The sequence below is a fragment of the Pungitius pungitius genome, chromosome 20, assembly GCF_949316345.1.
Source record: "Pungitius pungitius chromosome 20, fPunPun2.1, whole genome shotgun sequence".
Taxonomy (NCBI): domain Eukaryota; kingdom Metazoa; phylum Chordata; class Actinopteri; order Perciformes; family Gasterosteidae; genus Pungitius; species Pungitius pungitius.
Window position 1 is genome coordinate 400001 of NC_084919.1, and position 11944 is coordinate 411944.

General features: G+C 53.0%; 3 protein-coding genes across 3 annotated transcripts in view; 1 reads left to right on the plus strand and 2 right to left on the minus strand.

The window, feature by feature from the left end:
- Positions 1 to 1274, plus strand: part of hey2 (hes-related family bHLH transcription factor with YRPW motif 2) — a 2313-nt gene extending 1039 nt beyond the window's left edge. Inside the window, exons 4-5 of the mRNA XM_037450063.2 lie at positions 75 to 156; positions 368 to 1274. Of these exons, the coding sequence (XP_037305960.1) occupies positions 75 to 156; positions 368 to 942 (657 nt within the window). The 3' untranslated portion in view covers positions 943 to 1274. The remainder of the gene's footprint in view (positions 1 to 74; positions 157 to 367) is intronic.
- A 655-nt stretch (positions 1275 to 1929) lies between these two features.
- Positions 1930 to 4047, minus strand: LOC119195257 (lactoylglutathione lyase-like). Its single transcript, XM_037450064.2, has 6 exons — positions 3941 to 4047; positions 2826 to 2908; positions 2609 to 2749; positions 2472 to 2539; positions 2285 to 2374; positions 1930 to 2212 (listed from the first exon to the last, which is right to left on the minus strand). The coding sequence occupies exons 1-6, from the start codon at positions 4016 to 4018 to the stop codon at positions 2118 to 2120; spliced, it is 555 nt and encodes a 184-aa protein (XP_037305961.1). The 5' UTR covers positions 4019 to 4047; the 3' UTR covers positions 1930 to 2117.
- A 290-nt stretch (positions 4048 to 4337) lies between these two features.
- On the minus strand, positions 4338 to 11916 carry bub1 (BUB1 mitotic checkpoint serine/threonine kinase). Its single transcript, XM_037450022.2, has 24 exons — positions 11710 to 11916; positions 11506 to 11565; positions 10545 to 10686; positions 10275 to 10471; positions 10142 to 10182; positions 9984 to 10063; positions 9858 to 9904; positions 9615 to 9778; positions 9445 to 9542; positions 9019 to 9332; positions 8883 to 8911; positions 8679 to 8798; positions 8462 to 8572; positions 8129 to 8177; positions 7976 to 8045; positions 7725 to 7896; positions 7582 to 7642; positions 6816 to 7471; positions 6641 to 6741; positions 6278 to 6439; positions 6046 to 6203; positions 5790 to 5967; positions 5605 to 5711; positions 4338 to 5322 (listed from the first exon to the last, which is right to left on the minus strand). The coding sequence occupies exons 1-24, from the start codon at positions 11730 to 11732 to the stop codon at positions 5124 to 5126; spliced, it is 3339 nt and encodes a 1112-aa protein (XP_037305919.2). The 5' UTR covers positions 11733 to 11916; the 3' UTR covers positions 4338 to 5123.
- Positions 11917 to 11944: the final 28 nt, after the last annotated feature.

Here is an 11944-nt window from a genome sequence, read left to right on the forward strand (position 1 = left end):
GAGGAAAAGCACCTGCCACCTGAGCCCAGTGTGTGTCTCTTAGCTCCTCCCACTTCAACCGTCTGTCTCTGCAGGGTTCGGCTAAACTGGAGAAGGCCGAGATCCTGCAGATGACTGTGGACCATCTGAAGGTGCTGCAGGCCACCGGAGGGAAAGGTACCAGGAGGAGGAGCCGGACCTCCTCCTTTAATGATCTGCTTAAAGCTCCGTGCTGGTCATCATTCATCTCTGTATCTATTTCATGTGTCAGAACAACACATTTACTCATTATTACGTTTTGGAACTTCACGTTCAGAGAGCTGGTCACCAGTCAGGAAGTGACCTTATAAGGAAGTGACAGACCGCCCCCCCCCCCCCTCCTCTCCAGGTCCCGTGGACGCCCTGGACTTCCTGTGTGTGGGTTTCAGGGAGTGCGTGATGGAGGTCTGCCGCTACCTGAGCGCCGTGGAGGGCGTGGCCTCCAGCGACCCCCTGCGCTGCCGCCTCCTCGCCCATCTCGCCCACTGCTCCTCGCACCTTCACCACCGGCACCATCAGCTGCAGCCCCCCCCCCTGCCCCACGCCTTCCACCCCTGGGGGCTTCGCCCTCTGCCGCCCCGCAGGCCGAGCGCTTCGTCCATGTCCCCCGACTCCGGTGAAGCCCCCCAGAGGCCGGGGGAGTTGGCCTCCGCCTTCTCCACCCGAGCAGACTCCACCTCCTCGCCCCCCCCCTCCCTCATGCTGCCATGCGCCCCCCCTCTCCCGGCCTCCCTCCTCTCGGCGCCGATTCCCGTTAACCTCCACTGGGGTCACCCCATCATCCCTCCCTGCTCCTTCACCTCCACCAGCAGTCATCCCTGCTCCTCCACCCCCCCACACCACCCCCCCTCAGCAGCACACCTCACAGGCCGTGGGGGGCCGAGGTCTCTGGAGTGTTGTAACGCTGCAAACACGGCTTCCTGAAACGGACTGTGAGGGAGAAACTGAAAGAGTATTTAACGTTTCATCTTCTGTCTTCATCTCTTCTTCATTAAAGTAGTTCCAAAGTGAGCAAGTGAGTCCTCCGTAGGAACCCATGGGACAGGAAGTGGGACCGTGTTGAGGACCGGAAGGACCTCCTTTCTACCCGGTTCTACCCGGTTCTACCTGGTTCTACCCGGTTCTACCCGGTTCTACCTGGTTCTACCTGGCTAAAGCGTGTTGGGACTCTGACCTGAATGAATATCTTCCCGTGTGTTGTTTACGTGTAAAACGGTCACTGTGTGTTTTTCACAAATAAAGACATGTTAACAATATCACTGTTGTCATGGAAACGGCGGCGGTGTTCACAAGTAGAAGTGTAGCTCAATGTACCTCCCCTTTTTTAAGCAAAGAGCTGGGGAGGTAGTTAGCTTAGCATGAAGCCCGGAAACAAGACCAGACATCTAGAAATCCCTTTTCATGAAATCATACTAGTGGTGATGACATGTCAGTCAAATTGTGAATGTAAATTATCATGACACACAGCTACGCTACGCTGCTATGCTACGCTGCTATGCTACGCTGCTATGCTACGCTGCTATGCTACGCTATGCTGCTATGCTACGCTGCTATGCCACGCTGCTACGCTACGCTGCTACGCTATGCTGCTACGCTATGCTGCTACGCTGCTATGCTACGCTGCTATGCTACGCTGCTAAGCTAGCACATAACATTGCTACGTCACTTTCTTACCTCACCTTGGATGTATATTAGATGAAGTTTGTAGTAAAAGGTAGTAAAAAACTTGTCTTTTAAACATCGCAATGCATTCTGCGAAATATCAGGGTTCAAGGGTCACTTTTCATGTAGGAGACCGAAAGGTCATTAAAAACAATGTTTATTAAACAATAAACATCTAATGTACTCAATCACATTCATCCAAGACTTAAAGTTACTTTTTAAATAAAGAAGCAGGATTATAATTAGAGGTTTTCTGCTGTGCTGCAGTACCGCCTCCGCCCACAGGGGGCACACAAAGAAACTTAAATCAATTAAAAACACACAAATCTTTGTGACGTCATGGATGACAAAGGTTTTATTAATTCTGTCAGTAGCTGATGATCGATGCAACGTTCGACCCGTTGAAATATCTCCACTCAGCAGCAGACGGGAGGTCGTCACGGCGACAGGAGAGAGACCATGTTGTTGGGACTCAGGATCTCGATCCAGTAGCCGTCGGGATCCTGGATGAAGGCCAGGTCCTTCATCTTGCCTGTGAGGAAGAGGAGAGGTTAACCTGCTGACCCTCAGTGAAGTAGTCCTCCTCCACCTCATCCCGTCTCACCGGCTTCTGGTTTCTTGAGGAACTTCACTCCTCGCTTCTCAAACACTTTGCAGGCGGCGTAAACGTCGGGGACGGCGACGCCGATGTGACCTTCAACGACACGGAAAGGTCACTTGCCAAGCGACAAAATGAAGGGCGAGGTCAAAGGTACAGAGATTCAGAGAAGAACTCTCCAGGAAGGTCTCACCGAATCCTGTGGGCTGGTCGTTCCCGTTGTGGAACGAAAGACTTTCATCTGACTCTGAGCCCCAGTTACTGAAGAGAGAAGCATCCATTATTCACCCATTCACCGACCCAGCAGGTCTCACGGTCAGCCTCACATACTGTGTGAGCTCTATGGTGGCCCGGCGGGAGAAGGTCCAGGCCGTCCTCTCTTTGACGTCGGCCGGGACGTCCGACTTGTCCTCGTAGCCCAGGAAGTAGAGCGTGAAGCGCATTGAAGGGAAGTCGATCTTCTGCAGCAAGCTGGGGGCACATGAGGAGGACCGGTCAGAGGTCTGATGGTTCTCACTGATGTTCTGAGAGATGATGATAAACTCACGTCATGCCCAGGACTCCGGTGTAGAACTCCAAAGACCTGGCCGGGTCCTTGACCCTCAGCATGGTCTGCTGCAGCATGTAGTCCTGCAGGGACAGGAAGTCATCGAGACCATGAACCTTCACTACGGGGACAGAAGGTCATCGAGACCATGAACCTTCACGACGGGGACAGAAGGTCATCGAGACCATGAACCTTCACGACGGGGACAGGAAGTCATCGAGACCATGAACCTTCACTACGGGGACAGAAGGTCATCGAGACCATGAACCTTCACGACGGGGACAGGAAGTCATCGAGACCATGAACCTTCACTACGGGGACAGAAGGTCATCGAGACCATGAACCTTCACTACGGGGACAGAAGGTCATCGAGACCATGAACCTTCACGACGGGGACAGGAAGTCATCGAGACCATGAACCTTCACTACGGGGACAGGAAGTCATCGAGACCATGAACCTTCACTACGGGGACAGAAGGTCATCGAGACCATGAACCTTCACGACGGGGACAGGAAGTCATCGAGACCATGAACCTTCACTACGGGGACAGAAGGTCATCGAGACCATGAACCTTCACTACGGGGACAGAAGGTCATCGAGACCATGAACCTTCACGACGGGGACAGGAAGTCATCGAGACCATGAACCTTCACTACGGGGACAGGAAGTCATCGAGACCATGAACCTTCACTACGGGGACAGAAGGTCATCGAGACCATGAACCTTCACGACGGGGAAAGGAAGTCATCGAGACCATGAACCTTCACGACGGGGACAGGAAGTCATCGAGACCATGAACCTTCACGACGGGGAAAGGAAGTCATGGAGACCATGAACATTTCCTACAGGAAGTGAGTTTAATTAAGACACAACAAGGAGACGAATGGCTCACTAAGTTAAAGACATTTAAATCTGATCTTATGTTGATTACTATTATGGCGTATAATTCGAAAGCTGCCAGGTTTGGGCCTGAGAGGGTTAACGCCTCCCAGGTAACACGAGGCCTGCAGGTGTGAAGGACCAACCGGTCGGGCAGCTTTGGCGTCCACAGCTGGACAACAGAGCGTAACGGCAGACGTGGATCCAGTAGGAACCAGTCCGCCTGGACCCCCACCTGAGTGATGGGCTCCCCGTCTCTGCAAGCGGCCGCCGCCGCCGCCTCCGTCAGTGCTTCTCCGCCCGCGTGCTCCATGGCTCTGAACCCGCCGAGGAGCAGAGGTTCTCCTCCTCCTCCGCGCCGCCTTCAGGTGCTGCTGGGACGTTACAACACCAAACCACTGGATTCCACGTTTTATTTTAGCACTTTGAGGCTCCAGGATTAAATAGAACATTTCATCACAGCCGATGTGTGTATAAATATGTGTATCTATATATATATATATATATACACGTATTGTGTATCTATATATATATATATATATATATATACACGTATTGTGTAGATATAATTACAGGTTTTAATGGTTACAGCAAAATAAACACGAGACATTTCTGATTTCTGTGTTGAAACAAAGTTTATTTTAAAACTGAATAAATTATGAATAAATGAAAATAGGGTGAACATGTAATGTCACACAGAAAGAACCACATCAGGTAAGAATATTTAATAATACATTTGTTTAATATTTTCATGTTTATTGCTCATTTATCACGCTCAACATTTCTTTCCTTTTGCTCATTTGTTAATGCAGCTAAAAGTTATTGTGAAGGTTTCACTGATCTGAGGCCAGTTTAGACAGTTCCAACAGAACTTGAAGGCAGCACGGAGGAGGGAGGGGCAGATTCAAAGGTGCAGTCTACACCCCCCCCCCTTAAAGGTTACATTGGTCTGCTGCTCCTTGTTTTGGAAGCCGGATCTTTCGGCTGTGAGGGACAAGTGGGCGGAGCTACAGGTCTGAACAGGTAGAGACATCTGCAGGGGGACACGCCCTGAGGCATGCTGGGTAAACAAGCTAAACCTCTCAGGACTCTGAGATTAAAGTTAGCGTGACGCCCCCTGGTGGCCACGTCCAGAACGACTTTAATTTGACCAGAAGCAACAACATGAAATGAACGGCTTGCTTTTCTTTTCATAGAAAGCAGCAAATAATAACTGATGTAATCGATTAAAACACAAAAATTAGAACATGGAATAAAATACTTTCTGAGTAATAAAAGAACCAAAGAACGTGCAGATCAGATAACTTTAATAAAGCAGCACGTCTCATTCAGACATCTGAAAGCAGGTAAAAAAGAGAAAGTGAATCATAATTACATGTTTTTTAATTGACTGATGTTTTTTAAGCCCCGCCTCCCGCTCATCTCTTCGCCGCCTTGCGGTTCTCCAGAAGAAGAACCATCAGGCGGCTCTTGAGCGCCGGCAGCTTGGCGCCGTAGTTCTCCTGCAGCGTCGAGGCCAGCGAGCGCCGGAGGCCCCCCAGGCTCAGCGGGGGGGCGCCATGTGGCACGTTGAGCAGGGCGTGGAAGAAGTCCTGCCACAGGTCGGCGTGGGGCTTCCTGCAGGTGGACATCAGTCGTGACATCACATTAGCAAGCTAGCGTGCTAATTCCTGTGGTTAGCTTCATGGAACACAACCACCTGCACGCATGGACTACGCTGCTTTAACAAGAGGCCCCTTAGCTTAGCATTAGCTTAGCATCAGCTGTTTAAGCTCTTCATGGACTCAAACTACCACGTGATCAGATGGATGAAAGCACGTCTGCTAGCGTTTGCATTTCTCAAGGTATTAAATGAAGTAAATATCGAATAGTACGTAAGAAGTAAAACTCTGAACTTGCCTCCTAAAGACGCCGTTGGTCCTCCACACGCCGCCGTCACTGGTGACCTGCATGTACGACCCGAACAGCATGCAGTAGACGGTCGCCGCTATCCCAAAATAATCCGTCTACACACACACACACACACACGTGACCTGGGTGTTCTGTACACACATCAGTCTGCATCACAGGTACTCGCTCCTCACCTGGTAGCTCCAGGGCTTCCCGCTGAGCATCTCGGTGCACTGGAAGCCTGACGTCAGGCACCTGGCGGTGAAAGCAGTGCCTTCTGGGAAAAGCTCCATGTCAATGCTCTGGCCGAGGTCGATGAGGTGCAGGCCGTGGTCCACGCTCTCCGGCTCAAAGCACCTGTTGTCGAGGAACCTGTGGACACAAGCGGCAGCGATGAAGACGAGGGCCCCGGCGGCTTCAGGTGGTTCTGCGGTGGTTGCCGACGGTTACCTCTCCCCCAGCAGCACGTTGTCGGGTTTGATGTCGGCGTGGATGATGTGGACGGCGTGCAGCTGCTCCACCATGTGCAGGATGCAGACAGTGAAGTACATGATGAGGGGCGGCGGCATGGCCTTGTCGCTCAGGGTCTTGTACATGTTCACCACGTTCTGACGGGCGGGACAAAAGAGACCACGTCAGAGAGACGCATGGCAGGCCGCTGAGAAGATGGCGGCCGACGTACCAGCAGGGTGCCGTGGCTGTGGAGCTCGCCCTGCAGCACGCTGCCGTTGAGGAAGAAGTGGGCGGAGCGGATGGTGCTGAACAGGTGACGGACGTCCGGCCGCAGGCGGGCGTCCAGCTGCGTGGTGATGTAGAACTCCCAGGGATTGGCTGGCTTCTGGACCTGTAGCCACGGTAACAGGGAGGGGGAGGGGCTCAGATCGCCTTCTACCAATTGTGTCGCATTCTAACCGCAGCGACCCTCTGCTGAGCAGCCGTTAGCCGCGCTGCTAACGCTACCAGCTCCGATGGGTTGTTTACGGCGTCACATGGTCAGAGACCAGAGAAGCACCTATGATTACAGAGAGCTAAATGCAGACGTCACCTTGAGCACCGTCCGGGCGGAGGTCACGGGGTCGGTCGCCTGGTAAACCGTAGCGAACGCTCCTTTCCCGAGGACGCAGTCGACTCGCAGCGACGCGTTTCCTGTCGTGAAGAAACGATGGCGGTTTAAAGACGGCCTTCATGCTAAGCTAGGCTAACAGCCCCCCGACCCTCACCGATGCTGATGGTGGTCTTGGGGGCGATGTTGGGGACTTTGCACTGCCAGCGGACGCAGTGGGGGTGTGTGTCGAGGGGCGGAGTCAGCGACGCCATCAGACGGGCCATCAGCTCCTCGTCCCAGGGGTCCGACACCAGATGGACCGCAGCCGCCCCCCCATCCGCGTCCATTGGCACGGCGCCGGGGCTGTCCATCTTCTCGTCCTCGACGGCGATTCGCAGCCCCGCCGGGCTCATGGGCACGTCGGCACTGAGCTGTGACTGGAGGCGGGGCCTCGGGGAGGCGTCCCGCCGCTCGGGGCTCCAGACGAAGCCCTCCGGGCTCATGGGGACGCCGCCGCCGTCGCCCCCCCGCGCCCTCGCAGGACTGGCGGGTTTGTCCGAGTCCTCCATGACGGTGAATGGCTCCGCCCCCTGGCGCTCGGGGCTCGTGTAAACGTCCCAGCCGGCGGGCGAGGAGCCAACGGGACACAGTGTCTGGTCCCTGAAGGACAGCACGCCGGGAGGGGGGGGCTGCACCATGGTGATAGATGAGGAGGCGCAGTGGGGCGGGGGGGCGAGGCCCTCGCCGACGATGGTGCCGTGTGCAGCGGAGGAGGAAGGGGGGGGTGGACCGAAGGTCGCGTCGTTGGACGGACTCTGCTCCTGAATGGGGCTGATGACATCATCACACGGCGTCAGACAATACTCCCATCATGCTCCTTGTTTTATTGTAAAAGTATCCAAACGTTGACCTTTGACCTTTAGACCCCAGCGACGGCTCACCTGAGTTTCTTCGGCTGCCGTCTGAGGAAAGCTTCGTCCTCCCCGTCTCCACAGACGTTCTCTGCAGGACACAAACATCTGGATCAGAGGTGATCTTCCATCAGGTGTTTAGCAGGTGACTGTATTCAGGTTCTACTGCTCACCCTGCTGCCCCTCACAGAAGGAGAAGGGGGCCTTTTGGGTGGAGGGGGTGGAGACGAACCGGGCCAGCATGTTAAAGTCGTTGGTGGTGTTGGGACACGCTGCCAGCGAGCAGAGGGAGTTGTAGCGAGCGCCCCACGTGGTGCTCTCATCGGGGGGGGGCTCCAGGGTCTCCTGAGGAAACACAGGTTTACATTAGTGTAGATCCATAGAAACACCAGGACCGAACCCCGGCTCCTCTCCTCATACTCACGTTGGGTCTGGTGGGGGCCGGGATCTCCAGCAGAGCTCTGATTGGCTTACACTTCTCAGGGGGCGCGGCCCTGAAGGGACAAAATAACAGGAACGCTCAGGGCTCGTCTCACCGCCAAAATACGGCGCTCAACGGGGCGCTCGTTTCGCTCACCTGCCGCTGTCCTCGTCCTCAAAGACCATGAACGGAGCTGCCGGGACGCCTGAGTGAGAGAGTGAAGTCACAATGATGTCATCATACAAGGGGATAAAGTCTGGGTGAATGAGTGAGAGCTGCTCGCTGTGCTCACACATTCAAAGGTTGCAGCTTTGCTTTGTGTAACGTACAATTGTTTTGTTTTCCACGTAAATCGAAAGGAGAAAAGTAGCGTTGTTCAAGAATCAATAATAACATTTGAATAAAATAAATCCTGTGACGAAACATAAAAATCTGCTTGCGTTTCAGAACAAGCTTCTAAATGAGACACGACTAAAATTAAACTTGTACTGTTGCCATGGTGACCGGGATCAAAGTCCTGCCCGGCGGCCCGGAGCGGCGCGGCGGCGCCGGACGGGTCCTCCAGGAGCGTCGACGCCTGGAACATGTCCATGATCACACCTGGGTCAGAAGCAGACCCCCCCCACCGTGAGGGCAGAACAGAATCAATGAGCCTCCATCATTTCACGGCCCTTTTACTCTGAAGTCAGGGACGGACGGGTCTCACCCAGAGCCTCGCGCGTGTTGACGGTGGGAGACGGCAGCGCCCTGGAGGGCGTGGCCTGAACCAAGCCCAGCGAGGTGTTGGGCGTGATGTGAGACAGGTTGGCTGTCCCGCCCTGCGACACTGAGACAGGGAGACAGAGGGTGAGGCCGAGGGAGACACAGGGTGAGAGACAGAGACAAAGGGACAGTTTCTCCTGCTCCTCACCGTTGAGCTTCTCCTCCTGGACGACGTCCCTGAGAAAGATTCAGATGTCATTTATTCCATAATCAATTAAACTATTTAATAAACGTGAAGAATGACACAAAAAGTGTAACACACACACACACACACACAGACTCACTGGCACGCGGCGCTGAGCTCCAGCTCGTCCCGACAGAGAGCGCTGGCGTCCCCGTGGAGAGACCGGGACGCCGCCATCCAGGTCTGGATGCCCCCGCCGGCCAGGTGAGGTGCATGATGGGAAACCCCCGAGCTCACGGAGCCGGGCTGCAGTCGAGGCCACTCGACAGAGGTGTGGTGGGCGTCGGCCTCGTGGACGGCGGCGGGCTCGGGGTCTGATCTCAGGCCCAGAGAGCGGCGGCTGATCGGCCAGTAGGAGGGCCCGGGACCCCCAAAGGGATTCTGGGTAGCATCAGGGGTTTCTGCTCCAGACAGCTGCAGCAGACGGGAAACTAAAGGTTGCTGTTGGTTTGTTGAGTTCACAGCTCACGCAGTTAGGATTCAGAAACTCAGAGTTACGACAAAGCTGAAACGACGTGAACGTCACCTGCTGCTCTCCAGTGAAGCCTCCACACGTCTCCAGCTTCTCAAAGGTGCTTTTGATGCCCATTATGGCCTCCTCGCTGTCCTGCAGAATCTTCTTTACTGATGACAGAGCAGATGTTGGTCAAACACACAGTGAGGGGAGGGGGGGGGGGCCTCAATCCCTCGACGTACCCCTCTCCTTCTTCTCCTGCAGCAAGTATTTCTGCGCCCGGACTTCCTCGAAGCAAAGCTCCGACCCCTCCAGGACCAGGTCCTCCTTATTGTACTGTGACACGGTCACAGCGCCGGCGGCCCGACCGGAGGGAAACATCCCCGAGGTCTCAGAGCGAGACACCCTGAGGAAGAGGAAGCACACGGATAGCAATGCGTCGCTATGATGACATGTGACCATCAGTCAGAGGAGCAAGAACTCACATAGTGACGGTTCTATAAGCGGGGGCTTGAGGACAATCCACCGAGTCCTGGAACAGAAGAGGCAGATGATGATGGACGTGAGCACAGCTCAGTGGCATTAGGACCCTGAACCTCAGAGACACTCACCTTGTTTGGAGCTGCAGGCTCTGTGCGAGAGGACGTCTGGTTGTTTGAGTCCGTGTTCTGCAGCGCGCTTTGATCCGCAGCTTTAAGAGCACACGTCACATGACCATTATTCACTAAACACACGGAGCAGAGGGAGGAGGGCGCCGAGGGACACTCACCAGGTGCTGCCGTCTGGCTCTGGGTTCCCGTTTGAAACCGCCTGCAGATCGGTTTTTTAGAGTTGTTTAGTAATTGTTCAGATTTCACTGTCCTTCTATCATATTAATAAGTGAGACCCATGAGAGACGTTACCGGAGTTCAGCGAGGACGGCGTCGGCCGGCTGGGCTCGGTTCTGCACAGCTTTCTGGTAGACGGCCTGGGCCTGCTCATCCATCCCTCGCTGCTCAAACTGCCGGGCCCAAGCCACGTACAGGGCGGCGCTGGTGGTGCCGACGCCCCGGCTGTACAGGTGACTGAACAGAGCCACGGGGTCGGGGGAGAAGGCCGCCTGCGGGACGGATGGATGAAGTCACTTATCCCTCGTCAGCTGAGCGACTCCGGAACATTCCAGCCACACTTACACATTTGATGCAGTAGTTCACGTATCTGAGGTCGTTGGCATATTGCGCAACGTTTAAAAACCTCCGAACCAGAGCGTCAAACACCAGCGCCATCCCGCCGCCTCCGTCAGCAGGGAGTCTCTGCTCCAGGTACTCCACAAACCTGGGAGAGGTGTGCGGTACAGCCAAAGGTAGAGGAACTTCACAATAACATCGGTTTGTACGAGAGGATAATGGCCATTGGACATATAAATAGGGGGAGAGCTAACGGAGGTCACAGTGTTTAATAAGTTAATAATAATCAGGATCGCTATGGATTAAACCCACGGGAATTGAATACAAAAGAATAAATAAATCACATGGTGCACATTATGGTAACAGGAGGGGTTATTTCAATCATTCATTTTGTATATAATTACTTTATTAACCTATGGGACCAAGCTACATAATACAGGAGGTCCAGCTCTAGACCAGATGGGCTGAACCAGCTGTGGTGTATAAAAATTAAAACACTGTATTTGCTGCCTGATAAAAGCAGTAAGTAAGTATGACAATGTGTGATGGAGCTGACACGTTTTGTCCAAAAATATAAATGACCGATGAGTTATCTTTTAAAATGTAATAATAAACAACATTAACATTATCTAGTATGTGAGGATGTCCTTTATTTTTTGATGGTAGTTAAATCTCAATATTAATATTTCATTTTCTGAATACGAGTAGTCAGAGAGGTCCTGAACACTGATACTTCGGTCATTGTCATTTGATGAAATGAAGCTTTTACTCCGGTTACATGTTTATTATCGTAAATGTCAGTGTATAAGTTCACAAAGTCCGAGTGCTGCCGAGTGGACCGCAGTAAGATTCCTCAAAGGAGATCCGCTTTGTTTCTTCCAGAAAGAACGTTCCGCTTTTCGACAGTTTAGCTAATGCTAACTTTAGCGCTAGCTAGCTAATGCTAACTTTGACCACATGTACTCACTTGTCCCACGGGTCCAGAGGGTCGTCTCCTGTGTAGGAGCCCAGTCTGTCTTCAAAGTGCCTGAAATCACACAATTAAAAGGAGTTATGATGTAAATAAATAAGTTACGTTACATTGCGCATTAGCAACGCGACTAGCCACTAGCATGAAGCTAACAGTCAGGGAGTTAACTACAGCTAGAAAAGCTCGCTTGAGCTGACTTACTGTAAATAAGTTGCGATATCCATTTCGCATTGAGGCACAATAAAACGTCTGTCATATGGTTATGATTGACCAATCTATATGATCGATTGTATGATTGGTTTCAAAAATCTTGCATCATTTGGTTTGTTTCTCTTGCAAACATTCCTATCACATTTAAATCTCGCGCTCAGCCCAATGCCAATAGCAACAAGGGCCTGTGACGTGTGTCGACAAACCACGCCCCCAGAACGCGACA